Source organism: Pelmatolapia mariae, linkage group LG22 (genome assembly GCF_036321145.2).
Source record: "Pelmatolapia mariae isolate MD_Pm_ZW linkage group LG22, Pm_UMD_F_2, whole genome shotgun sequence".
Taxonomy (NCBI): Eukaryota; Metazoa; Chordata; class Actinopteri; order Cichliformes; family Cichlidae; genus Pelmatolapia; species Pelmatolapia mariae.
The window spans coordinates 20,685,738-20,700,843 of NC_086245.2; the positions used below are offsets into that span (position 1 = coordinate 20,685,738).

A 15,106-nucleotide genomic window follows, 5' to 3' on the forward strand; every position below is an offset into this window, starting at 1 on the left:
AGACAAGCCCAAAAATCAGTATTGGAAGCCTTTGATTTTTGGGTCCTCACACTGCACAGTGTTAAAAATGAAAAACACTGCACGGGCTCAGAAACACTTCCAAAAATGACTGTCATGGAAAAAATGGACACCACGGATCATCCCGCTTTTTATCAGGGCTAACTTTAAAAGTCTTTCTGATGGTAGTGGGGTTCATTACTGCCTTTGGATTTGGCAGCTTGCACATCTGGAAAGGAACCATCAATGCTCAAAGGTTTTGGAGAAACATATAGTCACATACAGATGCTGACTTTTTCAGTCAAGGCCTTGCAAACATTTAGAGCATCATTAAATAAAAATAGGATAAAAAAGACTCAGGACTGCTGAGCATTAGCTGATTTTCTTGCTTCAGTGTTTAATGAAGGATGTTCAGTTTTAGAATTCACAGAAAGTATAAAAATGTGTAAGCTTGTTTCTTTTAACCCAAAAAGAACGCAATGACTTGCAAATGATTTGAAGCCATATTTAACTGAAAATGGTTGAGAGACGCATCACGTGTTGCAACCTATATGAACTGAATTTTATGCAACACCTTCCAAAAAGGTTTGGAAAGGGCAAGAAAAGATTGTATTTAGAGTCTACCCAGGACTCAGTATAATCAGGAGGTAATGGGAGGCTCATAGGCGTCTAGACAGTGTCCAGAGCAGACAGACTATAACTCCTACACCCAAAACAGTGAGAAAAAATAGCAGGGAAAGGACAACGGGTACATACTGGGAGTTACAGTTAAGATTAAAATGAAGTATGCTGCTATTATGGTGATCTGCAGATACAAAGATAATTAAAAGAAAGAGGCTATAACATATGAGCAGATGAGAATTACAAAACAAGCTGATTTTTTAAATATATTCTTATCACTCCTTATACCTTTTGTATATAAATTTAAAGAAAAGCAAACATGGAGAGGAGTTATAAGGGGAGGGGTAAGGAGAGGAACACACACAGCATATCATCAGACATTCAGCCCAACCTCCCGAAACCACAGAAAAATAAATACGCCAAGAGGGGAAAAAAAAAATTTAGGACTGGAAAAAATGATCTCATGTTTAGTCACGTAGCTTTTCAGGACAATACCCAGGACGCAACTAAATGTTTTATTATTATATTTTAATGACGACCTTGTCAAACTGCAGAGGAGACTGAAGGCACTGCTGGGCAACACTGAGATGGAACGGGAGTAAGATGAAAAGAAAGTGAAACGTGGGTGGCCTATACTGCTGGTGATGCGTGCATTAGAGCCGAATTCTGGAAAAGCACTTACAGGAAACACTGACACAAAGATAAAAGTATGTCCCCTGATCAGTGAGCCATCTTCTGACTCTAATGTGCAAACAAACTTTGATTACAGAAAACTAAAAAATACTGCAGAAAGATAATATAGCTATTAAATCATTGCCACTATGATTATGGTGCGAAAAGAGCAAGGATCAACGCATGCGACAGGTGCAACAGCAACTACCGAACATCTCTTTAATAACAGGATGAAGTCGTGTACATACAGGTTGGAGAGGGGTTTTTCTTTTTCTTTTTTTCCCCAAAAACAACAACATAATTATTTGTCTTCTTTCACTTTTATTTTAAGTCTGCATCATGGTGCAAGCACATTTTCAGAAGATGATGCATATTCCCAAGAACTGAGGTAAAACTGGAAATTACCAGCCTTTCCAGTGTGTGTTCTCTCAACTTCCTAGAAACCCCAGGCACTCATATTATTCATACTGAGTAAAAGCATTTCCATCTTTTTGAATTTTGCCCAGAGCAGCAAAGTGGTGCATCAGGACCTTTCTGTTCAGAGTTTGAATGTTCTCCCAGTGTCTGCCTGGGCTCTCTCTGAGTCCCTCGGCTCCTTCCTGCAGTCCAAAGACAGGCGTGTTAGCTAAATGGGTGATTGTAAACCGGCTCTAGGTGTGAATGTGAGTGTGAATGGTTGTCTGTCTCTCTGTGTTAGCACTGTGATAGACTGTCCAGGGTGTATCCTTCAAGATGCTCCAGTCCCTGCCACCCGGATGGATGGATGGATGGATGGATGGATGGATGGATGGATGGATGGATGGATGGACGGACGGATGGACGGATGGACGGATGGATGGATGGACAGATGGATGGATGGATGGATGGATGGACAGATGGACAGATGGACGGATGGATGGATGGATGGACAGATGGATGGACAGATGGACAGATGGATGGATGGATGGATGGACAGATGGACAGATGGACAGATGGATGGATGGATGGATGGATGGATGGACAGATGGATGGATGGATGGATGGACAGATGGACAGATGGACAGATAGATGGATGGATGGATGGACAGATGGATGGATGGACGGACAGATGGATGGATGGATGGACAGATGGACGGACGGACGGACGGACGGACGGATGGATGGATGGACGGACGGATGGATGGATGGATGGATGGACGGATGGACGGATGGATGGATGACAGATGGATGGATGGACGGATAGATGGATGGATGGATGGATGGATGGACGGATGGACGGATGGATGGATGGATGGATGGATGGATGGATGGATGGATGGATGGATGACAGATGGATGGATGGATGGACGGACAGATGGATGGATGGACGGACAGACGGACGGATGGATGGATGGATGGACGGACGGATGGATGGATAGAAAAACAAATCTGCAGATATTTTTGTGTTGAGCAAAAGTGCACTTAGAGATAAGCAAAAGGTGGCGTGAACCCCTGCTCCTCCAGTCCACGTGCTGGAAGACCGAACCCCAAATTGGTCCGGATACATCTATGTGTGAAAGTTCTGTAATGCATCAACAACACAGTCAATCAATCAATCAATCTTTATTTATAAAGCACTTTTCATACAAAACAAACTGTAGCACAAAGTGCTTTACATGGTTAAAAGCAGCCCACCCCACCCCACCCCACCCTCCCACTCATCCCCCGCACTCTCATTAACAGAAACAGTCATGGATACACCCCCCCCCCCCCCCCCCCCCACACACACACACACACACATATACACACACACACACACACTTAAAGAGTAAAATTGGGCTGGGTACGCATTAGCCAAGTGAGGAAACACTATCACAGGGAGCCGTCTGCACCGGGAGCCGGTCACAGACCGCAGCCTCCAGGCTGGGCACACAGCAGGAGGGCGGCAAAGAAGCCCCCCAGCCAGGCTGAGAGGACCCAGAGAGCCCCAGCAGCCACGGTCGATCACAGCCCCGGTGCAGAGAGCCCCCTCCGAGGAAACACTGGAGATATAACCTAATAAGAATATAAACAGGATTAAAAGATAAAAGAAATAAGAGTGGGATACAATATAAATATAAGTATAAACAGAGTAAGAAGATAAAAAATGAATAAGAATACAATCAATAGATATTAGGTAAAACTAAATTAATAATATAAATAGAATAACAGGATAGAATAAATAAGCATAAAATAAATAAGCGTTAGTTATAAGCTAAATTAAAAAGGTGGGTCTTGAGCCTGTTTTTAAAAACATGAACGTTCTCTGCGGCCCTGAGCTCCTCCGGCAGGCTGTTCCACAGTCGAGGACCATACCCCTGAAAAGCTGCCTCTCCGTGAGTATGTGTCCTGACTTTAGGGACAATCAAAAGGCCAGTACCAGAGGACCTCAGGGTCCGTGAGGGTTCATATGGTAAAAGCAGATCTGAAAGATAAGAAGGCCCAAGACCATTAAGACATTTAAAAACCAATAAAAGAACTTTAAAATCGATCCTGAAACACACGGGGAGCCAATGCAGCGATTGTAAAACCGGTGTAATGTGGGCCCGCCATCTGGTCTTCGTCAGCACACGAGCTGCAGAGTTTTGCAAAAATTGCAAAGGTGAAATATTCTTTTTGGGGAGACCAGAGAGCAGGGCATTACAATAATCAATGCGACTGGTAATAAAAGCATGCATCAGCATCTCCGTGTTGGCCCGAGAGAGAATAGGGCGGACTCTGGCTATATTTTTTAGATGATAAAATCCAGTTTTGGTTACATGTTTAATATGTGGGATAAAACCAAGCTCAGAGTCAAGAATAACACCCAGGTTTTTCACTTGTAGTGAAGGGCATAGTGAAAATGCCTGTAATTTAGACAGGAGTTTCTCTCTCTGAGCCTCAGGACCGATGATTAAAACTTCAGTTTTGTCCTGGTTAAGCTGTAAAAAGTTTTCTGCCATCCAAGATTTTATATCTAGAATACAGTTAAAAAGGGCATCCATTGGTCTGGTGTCATCAGGAGACACGGAGATGTACAGCTGAGTGTCATCAGCGTAACTGTGGAAGTTCACTCCATGCCTCCTGATGACACCGCCAAGAGGGAGCATATACAAATTAAAAAGTACAGGGCCTAAAACCGACCCTTGAGGCACACCACATGTCATTTTATGGATCTTAGAGGAGCATGTATCCATACACACCATAAAAGTTCTGTCTGAGAGATAGGAAGTGAACCAGTTGTGTACAGCACCAGAGAGGCCCACCATGTGTTTCAATCTGTTTAAAAGTATAGCGTGGTCTACTGTATCAAAAGCTGCGCTTAGATCCAGTAGCACCAGGACTGTGAACAGGAAAAGTAGAGCAGTATCAGAGAAGAGCTATCTGACACTGCATAAAAACACTGAAAAGACTGATTCTGTGTTTCTTGCTAAATGTTAAGGTAGAGTCTTGTGAAAAAAAAATATCACAGGACTGGTCTGCAAACCTGAATGGTGTGAAGTAATGTTGTAAAAAAGAGTGGGCCACAATTCCTTTACAACAACGTGAGAGACTGATAGTCATACAGAAAACGATTACTTCAAGTTATTGCTTGACATTTTTTTTTTTTTGCATGATTGTATCTGATGAAACTGGCTGGAAGCCCAGAGGTGCTAACAGAGGTGTAGCTCATGCAGGTCTGCCTATTATCAGTAGTTCCCCTGGGAGATTAAAAATGTTATTTATTTGTGTGAGAGTTACTGGCATTTCTCTTTGGTACTGTGCATATTTTCAAGCTTGTTTGTCCTACAAAAAAAAATCCTAATCTGTGAAACACTCAGATGTTTTTCTACTAACCTATTCCACATAAATAATCTTGGTGTAAAGAGGAGAAAACAATGTCTCGAGCTACATACAAACAAACCCAGACAAGGGCAAACCCAGAGTGCCGAAGCACATACTCGTTCTGCTACTATCTACGTTGTCATCATCATCATCATCAAAGAATAACATCTGTTGCCTAGGAAACTCAGACATCTGAGCACACGGGCTGAAGGTTGAGAATATGACTCTTAAAACAAATGAAACACGGCACCCTAAAAATACACAGTAAAGAGTGGGTGTCCTTCTTTTAGAGAGTAAACACAGACATTACTCAGACAGAACGGGTGCGGGGAGGGCTGGGGAGGGCTGGGGAGGGCGAGGGGGGCAGGGGAAAGGTGCTGACATGGGTGAGGGTGGATAGAGGAGCCACGTGGTGAGTGAGCTTGGATTAAAGGAAGGAGGGTTATTCAGAACAGAGTAACTGAAGGCATGCAGCGGTTTGGCGAATGGGAGGTGTAGATCTGGAGGAGGAGGGGGGAGGTATGGGAGGGTGGGGTTAAGAAGATATATTATGTGGTATCAGGGTTTGTCCAAGGCATGAGCCCTATCTTTCACATGGCCACCCAGCTGTCTAAACAGCCCGTGACTGGTTGCTGGCTAAAGGGTCCGGCCAATGGGAGGGGGGCGATGTAGGAGAAGGTGGAGCGAGTGAACAGTTGAGTCAGCTTCAGGATGTGCAGAGAGCCAGAGTGACACAATGAAGACTAGGCACACAGGTCAGGAGTTAAACACATCTTCCTCACTCCCTCCCTTTCACTTTGACTCTCCTCCCTCTCAGATTTTCAAATTCAAAAATTTGCTTTATTAGTATGTTATGAAATGTTCGGCAGAAACACGATGTCTATAGGGCCGCACGTTTGCAGAGTGGGTGAAATTATTCTTCCACGCACATGAGTGTAATCCACACACAAACTGAATAATAACTTTGTGCCTCTGTAAGTAAGAAACGGTGAGTGTCTCAGCATGGATGTGTATTAAATCACCGTTGTGAAAACAAGCAATGAAACAGTTCAGCACAAGAAAACCTGAGAAAGAGACACGGAGAGAGACAGAAAGAAACAGAGCGAGAGAGAGGTGTCTAATTTCAGATTTACAGTGGTGGTGGTGGGCGAGATTTGGCCATGCTCTTACAGCACACAGAGGACACAGCCAGAGGAGGAGGAGGAGGAGGAGGAGGAGGAGGAGGAGGAAGACAGATTTACATGGTGAGAACAGCTATGGCTGCTCTGGAGCGGCACACTGTGAGCTCTCTGGTGAGCTCCATATTTAAAAACTAATATATGGAAGCCATCACCGTGTAAAAATACAACGAGAAATGTCACCCTCAGAAGTGTGACTTGATGAAATGTGTGATTTCTTAACTGACATGAAACAAAGTATGTTCCTTTCAGGGTTCCCTCTTACATTTACTGCAGTATTATGTTGATTTGCGGACCCCTAATCCGTTAGGATTAAGTGTCGAGATGCTCTTTCTGTGGGGGCCGAGCGACTGTTAATTTACTCACCACAAACTCCGCATTGATTTCACAAATACTTCAAAATGCGTTAATGAAATTCACGGCACAGTTATACAATCGCTGAAAAACCACCTTCTTCGACTGAGCATCCAGACTTTGTGGAAAGGATTTGGTTTAACACTCAGTTTGTATCTGCTAAAACGCCGACTGTTTACTTCCATAAACATTTAGTCACACCACAAACTATCATTAATTCCACCCTGTGTAACCAGTAATAACAGAGCAGAGCAGGAAATGAACCATTATGAGTGTCTGTGTGAAGGTCTGTCCTGTCTCACACAAAGTTGGGATAAACCCTTGTAGGTGTGTGTGTGTGTGTGTGTGTGTGTGTGTGTGTGTGTGTGTGTGTGTGTGTGTGTGTGTGTGTGTGTGTGTGTGTGTGTGTGTGTGTGTGTGTGCCTCTTTTGGGGTTTTACTCCTTATTTAAGACCAATATTTACAAAGTAGCCCCAGGGTGAGATTACCTCATATTCTCCCGCCCAGCTGTGCTTTCTCAGCGTTTCCACCACAACCAGAGGAATGTCCCATCATGTTTATCTGCGTGCCAGGAAAACACAGAAAGAGAGGAAGAAGAGGCAGCAGAGGGAGATGGAGAAGTATGCTTAGGTTGGAGTGTGTATACAAGACAGACACTTGTACATTCACACTCTTGGGTATGGAATCATCACACAAGAATGCATAAAAAACTTTAAATTAAAAAAAACCAAAAAAACTTGTGAGCATGCTCTTGATGTTAGTGTTAACTCAACCAGGAGGACATTCAACATCCTACTGGAGGATTAACTGTGTTAATCACACTCTTGGTGTTCTACTTTCATGAGAAAAGTCTAAATGCTTGCTATGAATTTAAGGTGGGTAAGGTTAAATTGAACTTAAAATCTATAACAAATATTTATTTTTTATATTCTGCTAGTAAGATGGGAAATACGTGTAGCAATTTTTTATAAACATGAGGAAACATACTATGTAAGGCAAAATTGGAGTTGGTACAATTCTAACAAGCTTATAAGTCGATATTTGATATGAACACCTTTATTCTTCAACACAGTCTGAACTCTCTTAGGAAAGCGTTCCTTTAAGTAGTCTTCAGAAATACTTTTCCAGGCTCCTTGAAGGACCTTCAAAGCTCTTCTTTGGATGTTTGCTGCCTTTTTTTATGTTCTCTGTCAAGATGATCGCACACCATCAGTAATGTTGAGGTCTGAGCTCTGGGGAGCCTAATCCATGACTAATAGTTGTTCCAGTGGGTGTTTTTATTTCCAGGTATGCTTTTACTGCACTGTCAGTGTGTTTAGGATCATTGTCATGATGAAAAATGAAACTATAGCTAGTCAGATGTTTTTGATATGGTATTGCATGGTGGCTCAAACCTGATCTCTAAATGCAACCCCAAACCATGACAGAGCCTCCACTGTGGTTTACAGATGGCTGTAGACACTCCCGTTTGTACCTCTCTCACGACCTCCTCCTGACTTACTTACAAGGATTTGTATGAATAATTTCAAGTTTGTAATCATCACTCCATGAGACCTGTTGTCACTGATTGATAACGTGTCTAATGAGGCTTCAGCAAACAATACTTTCTTAACTATATGAATTTCAGACACTGTTCATCTGCTGCTGAAGAAGTTTTAAGCCTGCCACATCTTCTTTTGTTCTTCTTTTGCTCTTTGGGAATCAACTTGTTGCTCAAAAAATACAAATTGTGTTACCTTTGGCATTTTTATGTAGATTCAACTAAAGAAATTGGAACAAATTATGTGTTTTTGCAAGAGACTGCTAGTGACTAAAGATACAATTTAAAATTGGTTCGCTGCTATGTTGTCTGTACAGACACAACACGGATTCTTCCTTGAGTTAGATGCCTTTTATGCTTCAGTGACTCTTAAATCAGTGTTAAATAGTTAAAACAATAAAACAAGCAAACAAACATTCATCAGAAAAAGTGGAGAGAAGAGAAAATTAGTGGGAATAAAATAGTGACTGTCAAAAGAAAAACTTTGAAAGTCCACTTTAAGAAATCAGAAGAAAGTCTGGCTCCTTGGAAGCAAAATATAAAAAAGAGGGGTAGCTTGAGGTCTTTCAGACATAATCAGTGCTCAGCGATACTCCTGAGATGCAATTCTGGGATCCGGAATAAAATTCAACTTTCCATGATGGACAAAGAAAAAAAACTAATTAAAGATTAGTTCATTTTCAGACGATTCATAAAACATCTTATGAAAGGCTGATATAAGAAATGTCTCTGGAACAGCTTGTCAGCATATGAGTGTGCTGCGAAACCACCGGCAAAGCTGAATTCAGCAACTTTCAGACCAGCGCATTCACTTCCCGATACCACAATAATTCCTGTTGCTAAATATGCACATGCAGGTGACCCTTTCTGCTGGCAATTCATTTATGAGGTAAAAGGTAAAACAGCAAATGGACTGTACTTATATAGCACTTTTGTACTCAGCTGGATCTGAATTTATGCTCTTGGTCTTTGTGGCTGGTTAAGGTAATATCACATTAAGCTGGAAAATTTTAAATGATTAAGAAAAATAAAATCAGGGATTCTGCTGTTTGATGTGTCGTTCAAGTGAACGCTCACATAATGTCAGTGAAAAACACTCTAAACTCACAGAAGTAGGAGTAGAGTAAAACTGTGATTTTACTCTTGGAATTTAGGGTATTGTTGTGAATTTATTTAGGTTAACTGAATACAGTCTGACAAAAATCATTCTTTTTAGATCACACAGCAAGGAGCCTCTGGCTTTAAAGCCTCCACCCTTTTGTCCACCCTTATACCTCCATATCTCCAGGATTTCTCCTATAACCCTGAGATATTCAAGATATGTTAAGGTAACATGAATGAGTAAGTATAAAACTGATCTGCAACTTTTAAAATGCCCAAAATGCTCTGATTAAATCAAGGTCATAATATTATCAATACAGGCATAAAAGGTGTCTGTATAAGTTACAAACCATAAGTGTGCAGTGCAGTAACCTTATGAGTTTATTGGAATTACCTTGCCTTAAAGTACATTATTTTCTGAGAGTTCAGTTTTTTAGACTGAGCAGTGGCTCTCTTGTCGGTCCCTGCAGTGTGGACACTGTCCTGCCATGGGAACGGACAGTTATTTGCTTTAATTTGCAACAGAAAAGCTTGTGGTGTGTAGTGACTGTTAGAGAATGTTCTGTTTGGCCTTCTCCTGGCTGGTTTAAGTGATAAAAGTGTCATTATTTAGCCTCTGAGGCAGAGGAGAGAGTGCAAACAAGACTGCATGACCCTCTGTTAAGAGCCCCCGTTCTTCAGATGCTCATTAAAGGCCTCCAGGAGGACAGTGCATCAATTGACAGGGCCGTCGAGCTTCCTCTTTGCTTTTTTTTTTTAAGTCTTTCTCATCCCAGTCACCGGTCGACTGACGACAAAAATGGGCTCAATTTAGAGCAAGAGGAGCATAAAAGATGTCGCGCTGTGAGGTGGTATAGGCGACTTATTAAAACAGCAGGAAGAAGCTCTTGGACTTGGGCCCAATAGGATCTAACCCTGTAGCGCACTGACCGGATTTGGAGAAAGTTGGATTTATTTGATTGGGTGCTTTGGATTCTGTTTCTGGTGAACGACTTTAGTCCGTCTGAGAGCTCTGATTGGAGTCAGTTTCTTAACAGAAAAACAAAAGAGAGACTTTCTCTCAAACTGCAGCGCATTGAAGATGGAAATGCAGGGCCGATTTATTGACTCCACGGTGATGAACATTAATGTTATGGAGTATCCCCACAAATATGCTTTAGCACCAAAGCAGCAGGTGGATGATGCTCCATCCGGTCAAATCAGCCAAAGGCAGTTAAACGAGCCTTCCTGGAGCCGGGAAGCGGAGGACGGTGTGCGCACTGCTCAGGTGGCGATGTGCTCGCCGAGATACTACAGCCGCGGTGCCCGGGGGAACACGAAGGCCAAGCGGAGGAGGATCATCACGGTGGTCCAGCGGCAGGCGGCCAATGTGCGGGAGAGAAAGCGAATGTTCAGTCTGAATGAGGCGTTTGACGAACTAAGGAGAAAAGTTCCTACATTCGCATACGAGAAGAGGCTGTCCCGTATCGAGACGCTGCGTCTGGCCATCGTCTACATCTCCTTCATGATGGACCTGCTGGAGAACACCTGAGACACAACAATGGCAGACTGAACTAGACTGAAGGCGCCACTCAACCCATCAATGACACGGACATAAATGAGCAGCTGACTTTCATATGTGCCTTTCAGGCCGTGTATGGACCAACAAGAGGGATTCTGTTAATAAATGTCAGATTTTTTGTGGCTGTAAAAACACATACATCGTTGGAGAAAGCTCACTAGGTCAGTGAGAATCGAGATTTCATTAGTTGCATGTGAATCGATGTTGCTTGAAAATAAAAGTAACCGCTATGGTCATGTTTGTGTTCTTTGCCTGGACTGCCACGACAAAGAAAGCGACGTGAAATTTAATTTTGACTAACCTTACTAAACTTAATATGACCATAATGTCCGCTTAAATGGACAGTTTACAGGCAGTGTTGGATCAAAACATATTTACACTGTCGCATTTAATAAATCCGTTAAGAGGAGATACACATGAATGTCAGCAGCTCTGAAGCGGTGTGGTTTTCAGCACCGTGGAGAGTTACAGAGGCACGCGCCTCACCTGGCCAGTTGAAGGGTGTGGCAAAAAAAAAAAACAACTCGAGGTTTTCCTCACTCAGAAAGCGAGAGCACATCAATCATGATTGTTTTCTCCTTGATGGCCAAATATCCTCAAAAGAGTTTAAAAGTGGATCTAAATCACAAATCAAGGGCTCACGGCATGAAGCTGCAGATTATCTTTGTCACTAAGGTGTAAATTGAGTTATTCGTGGAGGTGAGATGAAGGTAAACTGAGTGACAAAAACACCACCCACACCAGATGCCCTCTTTCAGTCCTGGATTGATGGAAGAGGCAGAGCTGTTTAGCGCTGGGGGACAGTGTCTCCACAAGAGAGCGGAGCTGGGCCCTCTTGTGTCATCCTTCCTCATCAGAAGTGAGGCTTCTCGGTGGGCCATTCACACCACAGACTACCTCCAAGAATTTGCCAGGTCTAGTTTCAACCACATGAAGACATATTTTTTGTTTTTTGACTGGGATATTAGATCACAGCAGAGCAGGCCACGGAGCTGGGTGGTCATGTGTAGGTGTTTCGACTCTGTGTGAGCCAGTGAAGTGCTTTTTTCCCTCTCTCCTCGGTCCATCTTTATCACGTCCGGTATTTGCGTTGTGCTCCAGCCGAACACCGCCTTTCAGCGTCCCCGCTGTGAGCACGGATCCGCCCTGAGAGCTCCCTGTGACGGGCCGTCTTTTAAACCTGAGCCGCGGTGCCGAGATCCCTGCGGGAGTCAAACCCTTTAAATGCATACCTCAACCGCGAGGCCGTTGACGGGAAAATAAACACACAGGTCTACTGGAGCAGCGACCTCCTGCTGTGACAGCCTCATGTGTTTTTCAGTGGGCCTGATCGCTGCTCCCTTCTCAAACGCCTGCACAGAAACACTTTAATGTTTAAAACTAGAGGAAGAGTTCTGTTCTGTGTCACTGGCTTTGAATTATTTTCAGCAAGAGGGGAAAAGCATGAAATTTCCACACACGATGACACAGCGGTAAAACTGCTGGGCGATTTCCATTTGTAAGTTTTATTGTCAGTGACGCAAACAGTGGATAAAGTCTGTGCAGCAGATTTGGAAAAACAACAAAACCTGCTATTCATACTTTATAAAAAACGAGCCTGAAACGAAATAATAAATAACACAGGAAAACAACAACAACAGATCTTTATTTAACACTGAGCAAAAAAGAGACTGGACATTTAATGAGGTCTGCTCTAATTCAATGTAATAATAATAATAATAATGATAATAATAATAAAAACAATAATTATCTTTCTTGATCTGCGCTCTGTAATAAATGCAGTTGGGGGGGGGGGGACATTGTGCTTTTGGGGAAGAAATAATTTGGGGTGGAGCAGAGACAAATAATTTATCTGTAAGACAGGTCTTACGGTGTTTGCACAAAGCTACATGATCCAATAGCAAACACTGCCCCCACTACATCCTTCCAGTCTCGAATAAAAAAAGACTTCATCTCTTAATTCCTAATATTATAGCAAGAACTCTCCTTTTCTGCGGTATTATGTTACAGCCCTCCCCACCCAATCACAGCAAGCCCCAAAATCCTCCTGCCTGCTCCCCGTTATAAGAGCTCGGGTCGTCCCAGTCTGGCAGACACCTCTCCCATTCTGTGGCGCACGAGATTTACCGTAATACCAGCTCACACCCAAGCGCGGCCCACGCTCCTGTTACCTCTTGTGTTTGTTGATGTTGCGACCGCTTCAGTGGATTTGAGTCAGGGATTCGTGACTCTCTGACAGGACACAGAAAACCTTTCTGAAAAGACAATGCGGGAAGACGACTCCTCCCCAATGGACAGCGCTGGCAACAGTGAGGAGGAGACCGACCGACAGCTGCCGCGGAGAGGCGCGAGGAAGAGGCGGACGGCGCGGAGGAGCACGGACGAAGAGGAGGAAGCGGACGTGGAGAGCCCCGGTCCGGTGAAAAAGAAATGCAGGAAGAGCGGAGACGGAGGAGGAGGCAGCGCCGGGAGCGGCGACAGCGAGGCCAGCAGTAGCCCCGCGCGCTCATTCGACGACCTGCAGACACAGCGCGTGATGGCCAACATCCGCGAGCGCCAAAGGACGCAGTCCCTCAACGAGGCTTTCACGTCGTTACGTAAGATCATTCCCACCCTGCCGTCAGACAAACTCAGCAAGATCCAGACCCTGAAGCTGGCAGCGCGGTACATCGACTTCCTTTGCCAAGTTCTACAAAGCGACGAGCTGGACGCGCGAGGGACCAGCTGCAGCTACGTGGCGCACGAGCGCCTGAGCTATGCGTTCTCAGTCTGGAGGATGGGGGGCGCGTGGTCCTTGTCGACTACGTCCCACTAGCAGGGCTGCTCTTGGTGGCACAGTACGGTAGGTTGAGCTCCTTTCACTTTTCATCCAGCAGGAACTCGAGCCGTGCCAAAATGTTCCGGTTATGCGCATTTTACGCACAGGCCCAAGGTAAACAAACTAATACAGTCATGTATAATCCTCCAGTAGGTCGCTGTAGTTTTTCTGTCTCACTCTTTTAAACTTCCTCTAATATTAATTAGGGTTGATTAATTTCATTATGAAAGAAATGTCAACTACAACTTTATGCGCCAACAGACCAGAGTTATGTAAACATGGAATTCTCATATCATCAGAAATAGACATAGCATTTCTTCCATGAAATCCAAGCTTCATGTTTATTTTCTTCACCTAAGCCCACAACCAGGTTTTGTCATTTACATACATGGCCAACACGCACCAACATATATGTCATTCATTTCTTGTTTTCACTTGTTTTAACCAGAGTATTTCTTTCACAGATTACTCAGACTGAGGAACCAGTGGATCAGACAGACTAAAATAGGCCAAACACACCTGGACCCCAGTCTCGGCTGCTGTGCTTCAGGCCTCAGAGGAAAGCAGCTTTTTTCATATTTCCCTTTGCACGGACTGAAATGTTTGCAAGGGAGCACTTAAGACAGACAGGACGGATATGAAGAAAGAACGACCACTGCGACTATGAATGTTGTAAAGAAAAAAAAAACTGACAAACGGCTCCGTTTTGAAACACGGGAGAAAGATGACAGACCATTCCACATTCCCTGTGACACCGCATCACAGAAAATGAAGTATTTTGTATTTATTTTTCTACACAGGTCTGAAACTTCTTCCTCCCCCCATTTCAAATAAAGGTTATTTATTTTTGCAGTATCACAGGATTCCAAATGGATCTAGAGTCTTTGCATTTTGAGTGTTGTAAATATTTGGTAATATCTTAAATAAAATTATGAAAGTATCTTACATTCTTCTGGTCTGGATATTCCTTAAAGGTCTAACTAGAGGCTGCGTCAAAGAAATTTCATGCCCATCAGCTGAATTTAGAGGCCTCTGTTTTTACACAGAAGAATAAATGCCACTTTTTTTTAAAAAAAGAAGTGTTTTTTATTTATTTTTTGTGAGGGGAAACATATTAATTTTTCATGGTCTTTGAAATTTGAGTCTTTGTAGAGAGCTTATTTTCTTGGTTGATGTTGAATCCCCATGTAACCAAACTACAGTGGAGGGGGGCAAAAGAAAACATCTCATTCCAGTGGCTTATTTTGTAGTGATTTCTTGAGCTTGGGGATCTGGGAAAGCCATAATTAGCCAATGGTCTGTTTGAACAAGGTGAATCTGGAGCTGTGGGAGGCATGCATGATATTCCCAGATGTCCACTGAGCTGCAGGTCAGCATGGGAGTCTCCTGCAGGTGCTGGAGCAGTTATACCCAGAGAGGTTTGACAGATTAATGGGGTGGAGAGAGGTGAAAATGCAAACAGA

General features: G+C 43.4%; 2 protein-coding genes across 2 annotated transcripts; both read left to right on the forward strand.

Annotated features, from left to right (window-relative positions):
- The first annotated feature begins 10,345 nt into the window (after positions 1-10,345).
- On the forward strand, positions 10,346-10,795 carry LOC135932244 (fer3-like protein). The gene has a single exon (XM_065469605.1). The coding sequence runs from the start codon at positions 10,346-10,348 to the stop codon at positions 10,793-10,795; it is 450 nt and encodes a 149-aa protein (XP_065325677.1).
- A 2,098-nt stretch (positions 10,796-12,893) lies between these two features.
- Positions 12,894-14,575, forward strand: twist1a (twist family bHLH transcription factor 1a). The gene is made up of 2 exons (XM_065469621.1): positions 12,894-13,667; positions 14,108-14,575. The coding sequence occupies exon 1, from the start codon at positions 13,092-13,094 to the stop codon at positions 13,638-13,640; it is 549 nt and encodes a 182-aa protein (XP_065325693.1). The 5' UTR covers positions 12,894-13,091; the 3' UTR covers positions 13,641-13,667; positions 14,108-14,575.
- Positions 14,576-15,106: the final 531 nt, after the last annotated feature.

Excerpts from the sequence above, each read along its gene's own strand:
- LOC135932244 (XM_065469605.1), top strand. The coding sequence starts at position 10,346 with ATGGAAATGCAGGGCCGATTTATTGACTCCACGGTGATGAACATTAAT.
- twist1a (XM_065469621.1), top strand. The coding sequence starts at position 13,092 with ATGCGGGAAGACGACTCCTCCCCAATGGACAGCGCTGGCAACAGTGAG.